General features: G+C 45.7%; 1 protein-coding gene across 1 annotated transcript in view; it reads left to right on the top strand.

Moving 5' to 3' along the window:
* LOC134224545 (kinase suppressor of Ras 2) overlaps positions 1-13,291 on the top strand; it is a 32,072-nt gene extending 18,781 nt beyond the window's left edge. The window contains exon 2 of the mRNA XM_062703925.1: positions 10,399-13,291. Coding sequence (XP_062559909.1) covers positions 10,399-12,944 — 2,546 coding nt within the window. The 3' untranslated portion in view covers positions 12,945-13,291. The remainder of the gene's footprint in view (positions 1-10,398) is intronic.
* The last annotated feature ends 932 nt before the right edge of the window (positions 13,292-14,223 follow it).

The raw sequence follows: 14,223 nt of genomic DNA, 5'->3' as shown, positions 1-14,223 counted from the left end.
CCGTAACCCTCTCGAGACTCGAGAATACCCCTGAAACTCGAACTACGAACATCACCCGATCTATCGTCGCCTTGATCAACCGTATCAGTTTATCCGGAAATCCGTTTTCGTGCATTAGCTGCCATAGTTCGTCCCGATCGATTGTATCATATGCGGCTTTGAAGTCGATGAATAGATGATGTGTGGCATTTGTATTTGTATTTGCGGCATTTCTGAAGTACTTGGCGAATGGCGAACGTTGGGAGTGCCACTTCCAGCTGCTGCGCGTATTCTTGGACTAGTCTACTGTCTTGTAGCCGTCCAATGTAAAGCCGCGGCGTCCGACTTCGACGCGTGTTGTACACCGTCGAGAGTTTTGAGCGTAGGCATACTGCAACGAGGTAGTGGTCGGATTCAATATTCGCACTGCGGTATGTGCGGACGTTCGTGATGTCGGAGAAGAATTTACCGTCGATTAGAACGTGGTCGATTTGGTTTTCCGTTTCTTGGTTAGGTGATCTCCATGTGGCTTTGTGGATATTTTTGCGGGGAAAGAAGGTGCTTCGGACTACCATTCCGCGGGAGGCTGCGAAGTTTATGCATCGTTGGCCGTTGTCATTCGATACGGTGTGCAGACTATCCGATGACCGGTCTATACATTTCCTCCCTTCCTACCTGTGCGTTCATGTCACCGATGACGATTTTGACGTCCCTTAGTGGGCATCCATCGTATGTCTGCTCCAGCTGTGCGTAGAAGGCTTCTTTCTCGTCGTCGGGTCTCCTTCGTGTAGGCAGTGCACGTTGATGATGCTATAGTTGAAGAAACGGCCTTTTATCCTCAGCTTGCACATTATTATTATTATTTAATCAGACTAAGGCCGAAGTGGCCTGTGCGGTATATAAGAGTCTTCTCCATTCGGCTCGGTCCATGGCTACACGTCGCCAACCACGCAGTCTACGGAGGGTCCGCAAGTCATCTTCCACCTGATCGATCCACCTTGCCCGCTGCGCACCTCGCCTTCTTGTGCCCGTCGGATCGTTGTCGAGAACCATTTTCACCGGGTTACTGTCCGACATTCTGGCTACGTGCCCGGCCCATCGCAGTCGTCCGATTTTCGCGGTGTGAACGATGGATGGTTCTCCCAACAGCTGATGCAATTCGTGGTTCATTCGCCTCCTCCACGTACCGTCCGCCATCTGCACCCCACCATAGATGGTACGCAGCACTTTCCTTTCGAAAACTCCAAGTGCGCGTTGGTCCTCCACGAGCATCGTCCAGGTCTCGTGTCCGTAGAGGACTACCGGTCTAATTAGCGTTTTGTAGATTGTCAGTTTGGTACGGCGGCGAACTCTATTTGATCGGAGCGTCTTGCGGAGTCCAAAGTACGTACGATTTCCAGCCACTATGCGTCTCCGAATTTCTCTGCTGGTGTCATTTTCGGCAGTCACCAGTGAGCCCAAGTACACAAATTCTTCTACCACCTCGATTTCGTCACCACCGATGCAAACTCGCGGTGGGTGGCTCACATTGTCTTCTCTTGAACCTCTTCCTATCATGTACTTCGTCTTCGACGTGTTGATGACTAGTCCGATCCGCTTAGCTTCCCTCTTCAGTCTGATGTAGGCTTCCTCCATCTTCTCAAAGTTACGTGCCATAATTTCTATGTCGTCGGCGAAACCAAATAGCTGGACGGACTTATTGAAAATTGTACCACTCGTGTTAATCCCTGCTCTTCGTATTACCCCTTCCAAAGCGATGTTGAATAGCAAACACGAAAGACCATCACCTTGCCGTAACCCTCTGCGGGTTTCGAAGGGACTCGAGAATGCCCCTGAAACTCGAACTACGCACATCACCCGATCCATCACGTATGGATTTTCTGCGTGGCATGATTGTGCTCGTACCCATCGGAAAAAAATCCAAGTGAAGCAAAACTGGCTGCTCAAGATGATGCTGAACCTGGAACCTTTTCACCCAACAGAGGAAGTCCACCAACTTGCAGAAATCGAAATGATAGAAGATTGGTTTCTGGGACTGATGTTGAAATTTCGCACGAGCTGCTCCTCATTTGCAAACCCTCTACTGCAAGAATTGACCGCGTGAACACTGTGATATAGTATTAAGTTTTTTCCTCTCTATTTTCCTCCTAATAATTCCTAAGATTGTTTTGTATTTTTTTTTCCTTACTCGTTTAGTTTTCTTGTTGTCCTTAATGTACAAAATTTGTTTAATGCCCAATGACACTGTTGTCTAATAGCTTATCTATATAGAATTATCAGGGATTGAATCCTAAAGATAATGAACAAGTCTCTCACTTATCATCTCTGTATACATATAGAATATGTAGCATACCGCGAGAGACTTTTTTCGCAAGCTGTCATGAAAGAGAACTGATTCGGGAGGCTATACCTCTTGATAAATTTCTTTTAGAAAGCTCCAAATGCGGGGAGCACTGGCTCTGATGATGCATTTCAATTTGTTCTAAATAGCTGTGCAGTAGTAACCAACACGAAATGAGCGAAAACCACGCGAGAATAACCATTTTTCTGTGGGGGCTGCCTATCCGATTTTGTTTTTTTCGCACTTGTATACAAATTTAATAAATTTGTTATCATGGCTTGTTATGATTCGAAACAGTTTTTGCCTCTCTTTCATCGTTGTTCGTTATCTATTGAGAGCGATTTCTGCAAACCCTGAGAATTATACATCTTCGTTTGCACCGTTCACCAAATCCTTGAAGTGATCCTCCCACCAGACAATCAGCAAATTCCCCTCTCGATCATTATAAATGGCGGGCACGGCGCAGTCTAATGCCACGCGCTATTGACAGTTCGGTGAAACCTCCGCATATCGTGTCTATTCATTTTCCTCTGCTATCACACCTTCTCTCTTTGTGTTGTATTTTGTTTCTGCGATAGATCTGTTTAAATGTTGGACAACAGAGTATAAATTAGAGAGAATGGACACAAAAATTAATAAGCATCATGAGGATCTTACTATTACAACCTATTACCTTTGCTTCAACCACCAATGCTTACCTGAAAAGATATTTTAGTTACTAGATAAAGATTGTCGCTTCGGTTCCCTTTGTTCTGCTGTCCGAAACATGTGTGGTACATACCTGTCAAATCGTATGGATTTTCCTTCTTTGACATTTAGCTCCCCTATCCTCGCCAGCAAAAGATGTTCCGGACAGCGACGACAGCGACAATCTTTATCTAGTAACTAAAATATCTTTTCTTACCTGGGTCCTAACTGTACGACTGGTACCGAGTTACTCGATCAACAATAAAATCGTTCGCATATGTTTTGTCTAAGTTACTTTCGTCGAGAAACAAATCTTTGCAGAAAAATAATAACAAAATGAATTGTTGATGAAAATTATGATGATGACAACAAAATAATATTTTATTTCAGGTTGTTTTTTCGATTCAGTACCATTGAAAAGAAGTGCGCTTCCGATTTTATGGTCAAATGTTGTGAAAAAATAAGGTTGAACACCACGCGCCGGTCCTATAACGTAGTTCAGGGAAATAAATCGAAAATATTGATTACCACAACATCTAGGACGTCCACTAAATCGATTAGTATTTTTGCCCAAACTATTAATTAATAAAATTACTTATCGGAAAAAGTATGATAAGCGGTGAAAATTTCGTTAAATCATGCATATCAGTGATATATTTCACTGACTGCGAAATGCTTTTCCATTTTCAATATGGCCATCATGGAATTTGATCAGGAAAATTTTGCTTTTATAAAACACCGTCATAAACTCTTCATAATGATATCATTACATTGGTTCAAACTATAGCGGCAAATAGGACAACCTTCACAAAGATGTTGCAGGCGTAAATAGTAAATTTTTTGCTTTGCATCGTTATAGGATGGATTATTTGTCACATGGCATGTATGCAGGTAAAATGAACACTTGTATCAAACTTACACAAATTTATGTTAAAAGTTGTGCAATTGTGAAGCGGAAGTTCAAGAAACAAATCATATCAAATGACCTAGATAAAACTTTGAATACCTAAATTTAATTTCAAAATAACTGATACTCCAAAACGTTTTTCTTCTTTTTTTTTTTGATAATTAGAAGCTTTTCAAAATATATAACAGATTTTTCAAAAGAATCTCGTAATATTAATTGGTTATATTTACGGTGCTGGAGTTAAAAAATGAAAATGAAGTTAATTGCATATTATTCGGCAACTCGGCCGTACGAAAACCATTTTTTTGTTTAATATCTTGGCTGTGCATATGCACAGCACATGTTTCGAAATGGACAAATTGATAAGAAATTTGCGAAAAAGAATCCACGTGTCGTGGAGGGACTCGAACCCTCAACCTCCTACTCTCTAGATAGGCGTTATAACCCCTACACACCAAGACCACTTAAAGGTCGCGTTTGAATATCTTTCGGATGCTTGATTTGTCCAATCTCCACATGTGCTTTACTGTTGGCGAACTCTATTCGATCGGAGCGTCTTGCGGAGTCCAAAGTACGTACGATTTCCAGCCACTATGCGTCTCCGAGTTTCTCTGCTGGTATCATTTTCGGCAGTCACCAGTGAGCCCAAGTACACAAATTCTTCTACCACCTCGATTTCGTCACCACCGATGCAAACTCGCGGTGGGTGGTTCACATTGTCTTCTCTTGAACCTCTTTCTATCATGTACTTTGTCTTCGACGTGTTAATGACTAGTCCGATCCGCTTAGCTTCCCTCTTCAGTCTGATGTAGGCTTCCTCCATCTTCTCAAAGTTATTTATTTATTTAATCAGACTAAGGCCGAAGTAGCATGTGCGGTATATAAGAGTCTTCTCCATTCGGCTCGGTCCATGGCTACACGTCGCCAACCACGCAGTCTACGGAGGGTCCGCAAGTCATCTTCCACCTGATCGATCCACCTTGCCCGCTGCGCACCTCGCCTTCTTGTGCCCGTCGGATCGTTGTCGAGAACCATTTCACCGGGTTACTGTCCGACATTCTGGCTACGTGCCCGGCCCACCGCAGTCGTCCGATTTTCGCGGTGTGAACGATGGATGGTTCTTCCAACAGCTGATGCAACTCGTTTTTCATTCGCCACCTCCACGTACCGTCCGCTATCTGCACCCCACCATACATGGTACGCAGCACCTTCCTTTCGAAAACTCCCAGTGCGCGTTGGTCCTCCACGAGCATCGTCCAGGTCTCGTATCCTTAGAGGACTACCGGTCTAATGAGCGTTTTGTAGATTGTCAGTTTGGTACGGCGGCGAACTCTATTTGATCGGAGCGTCTTGCGGAGTCCAAAGTACGTACGATTTCCAGCCACTATGCGTCTCCGAATTCCTCTGCTGGAATCATTTTCGGCAGTCACCAGTGAGCCCAAGTACACAAATTCTTCTACCACCTCGATTTCGTCACCCCGATGCAAACTCGCGGTGGGTGGTTCACATTGTCTTCTCTTGAACCTCTTTCTATCATGTACTTTGTCTTCGACGTGTTAATGACTAGTCCGATCCGCTTAGCTTCCCTCTTCAGTCTGATGTAGGCTTCCTCCATCTTCTCAAAGTTACGTGCCATAATATCTATGTCGTCGGTGAAGCCGAAAAGCTGGACGGACATATTGAAAATTGTACCACTCGTGTTAATCCCTGCTCTTCGTATTACCCCTTCCAAAGCGATGTTGAATAGCAGACACGAAAGACCATCACCTTGCCGTAACCCTCTACCTACCACTCGTGTTAATCCCTGCTCTTCGTATTACCCCTTCCAAAGCGATGTTGAATAGCAGACACGAAAGACCATCACCTTGCCGTAACCCTCTCGAGACTCGAGAATACCCCTGAAACTCGAACTACGAACATCACCCGATCTATCGTCGCTTTGATCAACCGTGTCAGTTTATCCGGAAAACCGTGATCGTGCATTAGCTGCCATAGCTGCTCCCGATCGATTGTATCATATGCGGCTTTGAAGTCGATGAATAGATGATGTGTGGCATTTGTATTTGTATTTGCGGCATTTCTGAAGTACTTGGCGAATGGCGAACGTTGGGAGTGCCACTTCCAGCTGCTGCGCGTATTCTTGGGATAGTCTACTGCTGTCTTGTAGCCGCCCAATGTTAAGCCGCGGCGTCCGACTTCGACGCGTGTTGTACACCGTCGAGAGTTTTGAGCGTAGGCATACTGCAACGAGGTAGTGGTCGGATTCAATATTCGCACTGCGGTATGTGCGGACGTTCGTGATGTCGGAGAAGAATTTACCGTCGATTAGAACGTGGTCGATTTGGTTTTCCGTTTCTTGGTTAGGTGATCTCCATGTGGCTTTGTGGATATTTTTGCGGGGAAAGAAGGTGCTTCGGACTACCATTCCGCGGGAGGCTGCGAAGTTTATGCATCGTTGGCCGTTGTCATTCGATACGGTGTGCAGACTATCCGATGACCGGTCTATACATTTCCTCCCTTCCTACCTGTGCGTTCATGTCACCGATGACGATTTTGACGTCCCTTAGTGGGCATCCATCGTATGTCTGCTCCAGCTGTGCGTAGAACGCTTCTTTCTCGTCGTCGGGTCTCCCTTCGTGTGGGCAGTGCACGTTGATGATGCTATAGTTGAAGAAACGGCCTTTTATCCTCAGCTTGCACATTATTATTATTATTTAATCAGACTAAGGCCGAAGTGGCCTGTGCGGTATATAAGAGTCTTCTCCATTCGGCTCGGTCCATGGCTACACGTCGCCAACCACGCAGTCTACGGAGGGTCCGCAAGTCATCTTCCACCTGATCGATCCACCTTGCCCGCTGCGCACCTCGCCTTCTTGTGCCCGTCGGATCGTTGTCGAGAACCATTTTCACCGGGTTACTGTCCGACATTCTGGCTACGTGCCCGGCCCATCGCAGTCGTCCGATTTTCGCGGTGTGAACGATGGATGGTTCTCCCAACAGCTGATGCAATTCGTGGTTCATTCGCCTCCTCCACGTACCGTCCGCCATCTGCACCCCACCATAGATGGTACGCAGCACTTTCCTTTCGAAAACTCCAAGTGCGCGTTGGTCCTCCACGAGCATCGTCCAGGTCTCGTGTCCGTAGAGGACTACCGGTCTAATTAGCGTTTTGTAGATTGTCAGTTTGGTACGGCGGCGAACTCTATTTGATCGGAGCGTCTTGCGGAGTCCAAAGTACGTACGATTTCCAGCCACTATGCGTCTCCGAATTTCTCTGCTGGTGTCATTTTCGGCAGTCACCAGTGAGCCCAAGTACACAAATTCTTCTACCACCTCGATTTCGTCACCACCGATGCAAACTCGCGGTGGGTGGCTCACATTGTCTTCTCTTGAACCTCTTCCTATCATGTACTTCGTCTTCGACGTGTTGATGACTAGTCCGATCCGCTTAGCTTCCCTCTTCAGTCTGATGTAGGCTTCCTCCATCTTCTCAAAGTTACGTGCCATAATTTCTATGTCGTCGGCGAAACCAAATAGCTGGACGGACTTATTGAAAATTGTACCACTCGTGTTAATCCCTGCTCTTCGTATTACACCTTCCAAAGCGATGTTGAATAGCAAACACGAAAGACCATCACCTTGCCGTAACCCTCTGCGGGTTTCGAAGGGACTCGAGAATGCCCCTGAAACTCGAACTACGCACATCACCCGATCCATCGTCGCTTTGATCAACCGTGTCAGTTTATCCGGAAAACCTTGTTCGTGCATTAGCTGCCATAGCTGGTCCCGATCGATTGTATCATATGCGGCTTTGAAGTCGATGAATAGATGATGTGTGGGCACGTTGTTTTCGCGGCATTTCTGCAGTACTTGGCGAATGGCGAACACCTGGTCCGTGGTGGAGCGTTCGCCCATAAAACCCGCCTGGTACTGCCCCACGAACTCCCTTGCAGTTGGTGCTAGTCGACGGCATAAAATTTGGGAGAGTACCTTGTAGGCGGCGTTCAGCAATGTGATTGCGCGGTAGTTGCTACAATCCAGCTTATCGCCCTTTTTGTAGATGGGACACACGACACCTTCCATCCACTCCTGCGGCAAAACTTCCTCCTCCCAAATCTTGGTAATGACCCAGTGCAGCGCTCTAGCCAGTGCCTCACCACCGTGTTTAAATAGCTCTCCTGGTAGTTGGTCAACCCCAGGGGCTTTGTTGTTCTTCAGCCGGCCAATCTCCTCCTGGATTTCCTGGAGATCCGGAGCCAGTAGAATTATGTCCTGCGCGCGTTCTCTCAGGTCCATCACCATACCGCCATCTTCGTCTGCCACATCGCCATTCAGGTGTTCTTCGTAGTGCTGCCGCCACCTTTGGATCACCTCACGCTCGTTCGTAAGAAGGTTCCCGTTTATGTCCTTACACATATCAGGCTGTGGCACGTGGCCCTTACGTGAACGGTTTAACTTCTCATAGAACTTTCGTGTGTTATTAGCGCGGTACAGTTGCTCCGTTTCTTCACGGTCTCGATCTTCCTGCTGGCGCTTTTTCCTCCGGAAAATCGAGTTTTGTCTGTTCCGCGCCTGTTTATATCGTGCCTCGTTCGCCCTCGTGCGGTGTTGCAGCAATCTCGCCCATGCTGCATTCTTCTCTTCCACTAACTGCTCACATTCGCCGTCATACCAGTCGTTTCTCTGATCCGGGGGCACCGTGCCAAGTGCAGCGGTTGCGGTGCTACCAATGGCGGATCGAATATCTCTCCAGCCATCTTCAAGAGACGCTGCGCCTAGCTGCTCTTCCGTTGGAAGTGCCACTTCCAGCTGCTGCGCGTATTCTTGGGCTAGTCTACCATCTTGCAGCCGCCCAATGTTAAGCCGCGGCGTCCGACTTCGACGCGTGTTGTACACCGTCGAGAGTTTTGAGCGCAGACATACTGCAACGAGGTAGTGGTCGGATTCAATATTCGCACTGTGGTAAGTGCGGACGTTCGTGATGTCGGAGAAGAATTTACCGTCGATTAGAACGTGGTCGATTTGGTTTTCCGTTTCTTGGTTAGGTGATCTCCATGTGGCCTTGTGGATATTTTTGCGGGGAAAGAAGGTGCTTCGGACTACCATTCCGCGGGAGGCTGCGAAGTTTATGCATCGTTGGCCGTTGTCATTCGATACGGTGTGCAGACTATCCGGTCCGATGACCGGTCTATACATTTCCTCCCTTCCTACCTGTGCGTTCATGTCACCGATGACGATTTTAACGTCCCGCAGTGGGCATCCATCGTATGTCTGCTCCAGCTGTGCGTAGAACGCTTCTTTCTCGTCGTCGGGTCTCCCTTCGTGTGGGCAGTGCACGTTGATGATGCTATAGTTGAAGAATCGGCCTTTAATCCTCAGCTTGCACATCCTTGCGTTGATTGGCTGCCACCCAATCACGCGTTGGCGCATCTTACCCAGCACTATGAAGCCGGTTCCCAGCTCGTTGGTGGTGCCACAGCTTTGGTAGAAGGTAGCCGCTCGATGCCCGCTTTTCCACACTTTCTGTCCTGTCCAGCAAATCTCCTGCAGCGCCACGACGTCGAAGTTGCGGGGATGTAATTCATCGTAGATCATCCTGTCGCAACCTGCGAAACCTAGCGACTTTGAGCGGCACACGGTCGCTTTGGTTGGTCCTACTTGCGGATACATGCAGCTTTTTATAGAGGTTTAACAGGGCCCACTGTCAAACCCCACCACATCCTAGGCAAGCCCCACAACTCGCAGATGGCCTGGGGAGGGATCGTCAAGCCCTTGGACATAGTCCATGCTGCCCGTGCTCCCGTTCTCCTATATAACAATGTTTATTAGCGAAAAAATTGTAGTGCAGTAAGAATATGAGTATATGGACTGAGTGGTAAACTAGCAAATTATCGTCCTGTTCCCCTACGAGAATACGTTATATTCGATAATATCGATAAATATCGGGTTCATATTATCGATACTATAACCGATATTTAAAAAAAAAATTATTAAAATTGCCTCCTAAATAATTGCTCAGTGAAAAATATCGACTCAATAATGTTTGCAGTAGAACTTTTTGGTTTTTCAGCCACAACCAGTTTTGTGAAATTTGTTTATTTTATTTGACATTTTATTGGGGCCCTCCTTAGCCTAGCGGCAAAATGCGCGGCTACAAAGCAAGACCATGCTAAGTTCGATTCCCTGTCTGGTCTAGGAAATTTTCTTGACTTCCCTGTTCATAAAAGCATCATTGTGTTAGCCTCGTACGAATGTAAAAATGGTAACTTGGCTTTAAAACCAGTTTATAATTGTGGAAGTGCTGTTTGAACACCAAGCAGCGAGACGGCAATGTCCCAGTGGGGGATGTAATGCCAATAAAGAAGAAGATTGAACACTTTGTATAAGGTCAAGGATGAGATTTATTTACATATTTCGAATTTATTTCAGAGAATCAACAATTCACTTCAATTATTAATTTGCCTCTCATTTTTTCCCTTTTCAGGATTAAGTTCTGCATCGTTGAACGCTGTGATACAAAAAGTAAATTCACTGGAAATTTTACTCGACAAGAACGACGTCGAGCTGCGTGAAATACTACTCAACAACATCAACGCCCGTGACGAAGAACTACGCCGATTAATACATGCCATGAGCAATCTTCGACGCTGTCGGGAATATCTACAGTCGGGTGATTCAAAAGAACCTACAGATTTATTTTGGGACTCGTGGGATCGCCATTCAACACATTACCGTGGCTCTCCTAGGATAAGCCGCTCTCTACCGCGAGCTGCCAAGAAATCATCACAAACCGATCGACACATTAATGGCGTTGTCCACAGTCCGGTAGATATAAACAAAACCGTTACACCATCTGACAGTGGATCAGATAGGCTTTTGCATCCAAACAAAACTATTTCTCCGGAAGAAGCCTCCACTTGTACGCTCACTCCTTCACCGTCACCACCTACGTCTCCTTCGAACTCAACTCTTCCAAGACAGACCAAGAAGAGCTTTCCGACAACACCCCCGCCTAAGAAAAAACATCAGACTCACATTCGTCAAGCGGCTATAAATCAATCATCCACAGTGCAGACACATCAGTTATCCCAAAACAACAATCTTATCAATCATGTCCAAGGCTCGATTAATGCCAATACCGATCAAATGATATCACTGACAAAATCCCGATCACACGAATTACAATTTGTGGCGAACCATCCAGCGCAGACATTAGAAAGCGTTAATCAAAACATGATGAATTCTAATGACATAACCACGTGCGCTCAGACTGTATCGACTGGCAACGGCAGCATTCCAACGTCGGGAGCTCGCACCCGTTTGCACACTGATCCTACCCCCGAGCACCATCACGCTATTGAAGGAACTGATAGCATTATATCTAATCTACATAATTTGTCCATACCACCTAAGTCTCCCTGCACGCCTATTATAACACGTGTCATGGGCCATATGATTCAACATCGCTTCACAAAAAAATTCAAAGTTACAAAAAGCACCTGCGACCTATGTAACAAGCAAATGTTTTTCGGATTTAAATGTACGGAATGTAAATATCGCTGCCATAAAGATTGTAAATCACATGTACCTCCTTCTTGTGGATTACCTCAAGAGCTCGTGGATGAGTTCAAGAAAAGTTTGCAATCCGACACACTGGTTCCGAATGTTTCGCCAAACCTATGTAGCCGCGTTATGTACGCAAAAGATCGGAACCGTGCCCAGCTGCATGGGATCCATGGCGGTCCAGACAGCAGTGGCTCAAGCTGCAACAGTTCATCCCCTTCGAGTCCGGCTTTATTGTCGTTACCACCTCAAACACCTGCCGCTTCTAAACATTCCCAATTCAACTTTCCGGAAGTATCGATAAATAATTCATTCAACATTGCCGTAGATCCGGACGAAATAACATTAGAAACACACCCAATCAATAATAATAATAGCCGACATCCTGGTATGGAGATTCCTAGGGTACATCTTTCTAAATTGCCAGAGTCACATGAAAGCAATGATAGTGACAAAACCGGCTCGACAAGTGCGGCAAGCACCGATTCATCCTCGGAGCGTACTCCGGTCAGACTGGATTCAACGGAAGAAAGGGAAAACGACAATTGGCCTCGTCAAAATAGTCTTTCTCTCAAAGAATGGGACATTCCTTATGACGATCTTAAACTGTTGGAAAAAATTGGTAACGGTCGTTTCGGCACCGTGCATCGCGCTCTATGGCACGGAGATGTTGCCGTCAAGCTACTGAAGGAAGGCTATGTTGGAGATGATAAAACTCTGGAGGCATTCAAACTTGAAGTTGCCACGTTCAAAAAGACTCGTCATGAAAATGTAGTTCTATTCATGGGAGCATGCATGAATCCTCCGAGGCTGGCTATTGTCACTTCTTTGTGTAAAGGTAACACGCTGTACACACATATTCATATACGCAAAGATAAGTTCAATTTGAATCGTACTACTATCGTTGCCCAACAAATATCACAAGGAATGGGTTATCTGCATGCCAGGGGCATCGTTCATAAAGATCTTAAAACTAAAAACATCTTTCTAGAAAATGGAAAAGTGATAATAACTGATTTTGGCCTCTTTAGCGCTACTAAATTGTTGTATTGTGATCTAGGATTAGGCATTCCAAGCGGTTGGTTGTGCTACCTGGCCCCGGAATTAATGTGCAAGCTCACTTCCTATCGTCCGGTAGACGAAGATTTGCCGTTCTCGAAATCGTCGGATGTTTTCGCTTTCGGTACTGTCTGGTATGAACTATTGTGTGGTGATTTCCCTTTCAAGTCACAGCCTCCAGAGGCTATCATATGGCAGGTTGGACGGGGTATGAAACAAACATTAGCCAATTTGCAAGCTTCGCGTGACGTCAAAGATATTTTGATGATTTGTTGGGCATTTCAAGCGGATGATAGGCCAGACTTTGCCAAGTTATTAGACAAGCTTGAGCGGCTGCCTAAGAAACGCCTCGCGCGATCGCCATCTCATCCAGTACAATTGTCGCGCTCAGCTGAATCAGTTTTTTAAATTAAATTGTATTAGATAACAGCAAGTTGACGCATTTAAAAATATTAAAATAAGGTCTAAATGTTTTTATAGTCACTGCAGACTTTATTATCGTAAGGGCAAACTCGTATTTATTAGTGCAACATGTGTAAAATCTAATAAACAGCTTTCTACAATTTCTTTAAAAATCTTGAAGTCAAACCAAATCCTAGTTCTTAAAACACATTATTAAAAGGCATACGAATGAAACCATAAATTGTAAATAATTTGTTTCTCATATAGTATATCGTAAATTATTGCGAAAATGTAACATTAAAGTATTGTAATATGGTTATACAATAAATAAATTACGTAAATTATTTAAGAAATATTGTACATATTTATTCGAAATATCCGATGCTCCATTTGGAAATCTCTTCAGTATTGTTCGCTTGCCATTTTTGATGCTGTGATCCCCTTCAGATTCTTACAGTATATCCTGCCGTTGGTAACTCGAAGCATGACTTAATGGCAACTGGGTGGGAGTAGACTCATATGATAATTCCTGACTAGCGCTGATCTGGCTCAGAACACGCAAGTGTCGACCCTCGCATGGCCATTCTTCTACCTCGACAAGCATAGATAACCATGGGATCACAAAGGTGACTAATTTAGTGGGATTCGACGACAGCTGAAAGCGGCGGGACCCAATCGCTTGGACACTACAATAAATCAAGTGAAGCAGGTGGATCGTCCGACATCAAGGAGAATCATTTTGCCAGTTGCCTTAATCGGGCGCCCTAACGGTGGCAAGGGTTAGACGACAGAGATGAGCAGGGTGAGGTAAAGGAAACGCCAGTCGAGATCAAAATGCATGGCGCCACTCTGACCAAGGTCATTAACGTGGCTATGAACAGCCACCAGGAGGGCGGAGGCCAGAAAATGGAGCTGAACACCAATATCTCGAACGTGATCATGTCCTTTCTGGTTAACTACGGGAAATACAGCAGGGATCGGAAGATGACTGTGATGACTCTCTGCAACATCGTTGTAAAGGCAAAGCAGAAAAGGAGGTCCCCAGTGGAGCCCAGTAAGGAACGAAATATCCGCCTACTTACTGAGGAGAAGGTGTTGGCAGTTAGACAGGCTATGGAGGCCAGGAACTAAGGAAAAACAGCTGGCGGAACGCCAAACTGCAGAACTCCGAAGACGCATGGCCGTCGCCGGTGCAACTCCTAAGCTCAGTAAGGTCGGGTTGGAAGCCGATCAGAAAAGAACTAGTACCAAGCCAGTACAACCAAAGAAGAAGGATACGGCCAAA

This window comes from Armigeres subalbatus, chromosome 3, assembly GCF_024139115.2.
Source record: "Armigeres subalbatus isolate Guangzhou_Male chromosome 3, GZ_Asu_2, whole genome shotgun sequence".
NCBI classification, from domain to species: domain Eukaryota; kingdom Metazoa; phylum Arthropoda; class Insecta; order Diptera; family Culicidae; genus Armigeres; species Armigeres subalbatus.
This window is presented reverse-complemented; position numbering and strand designations above follow the sequence as displayed.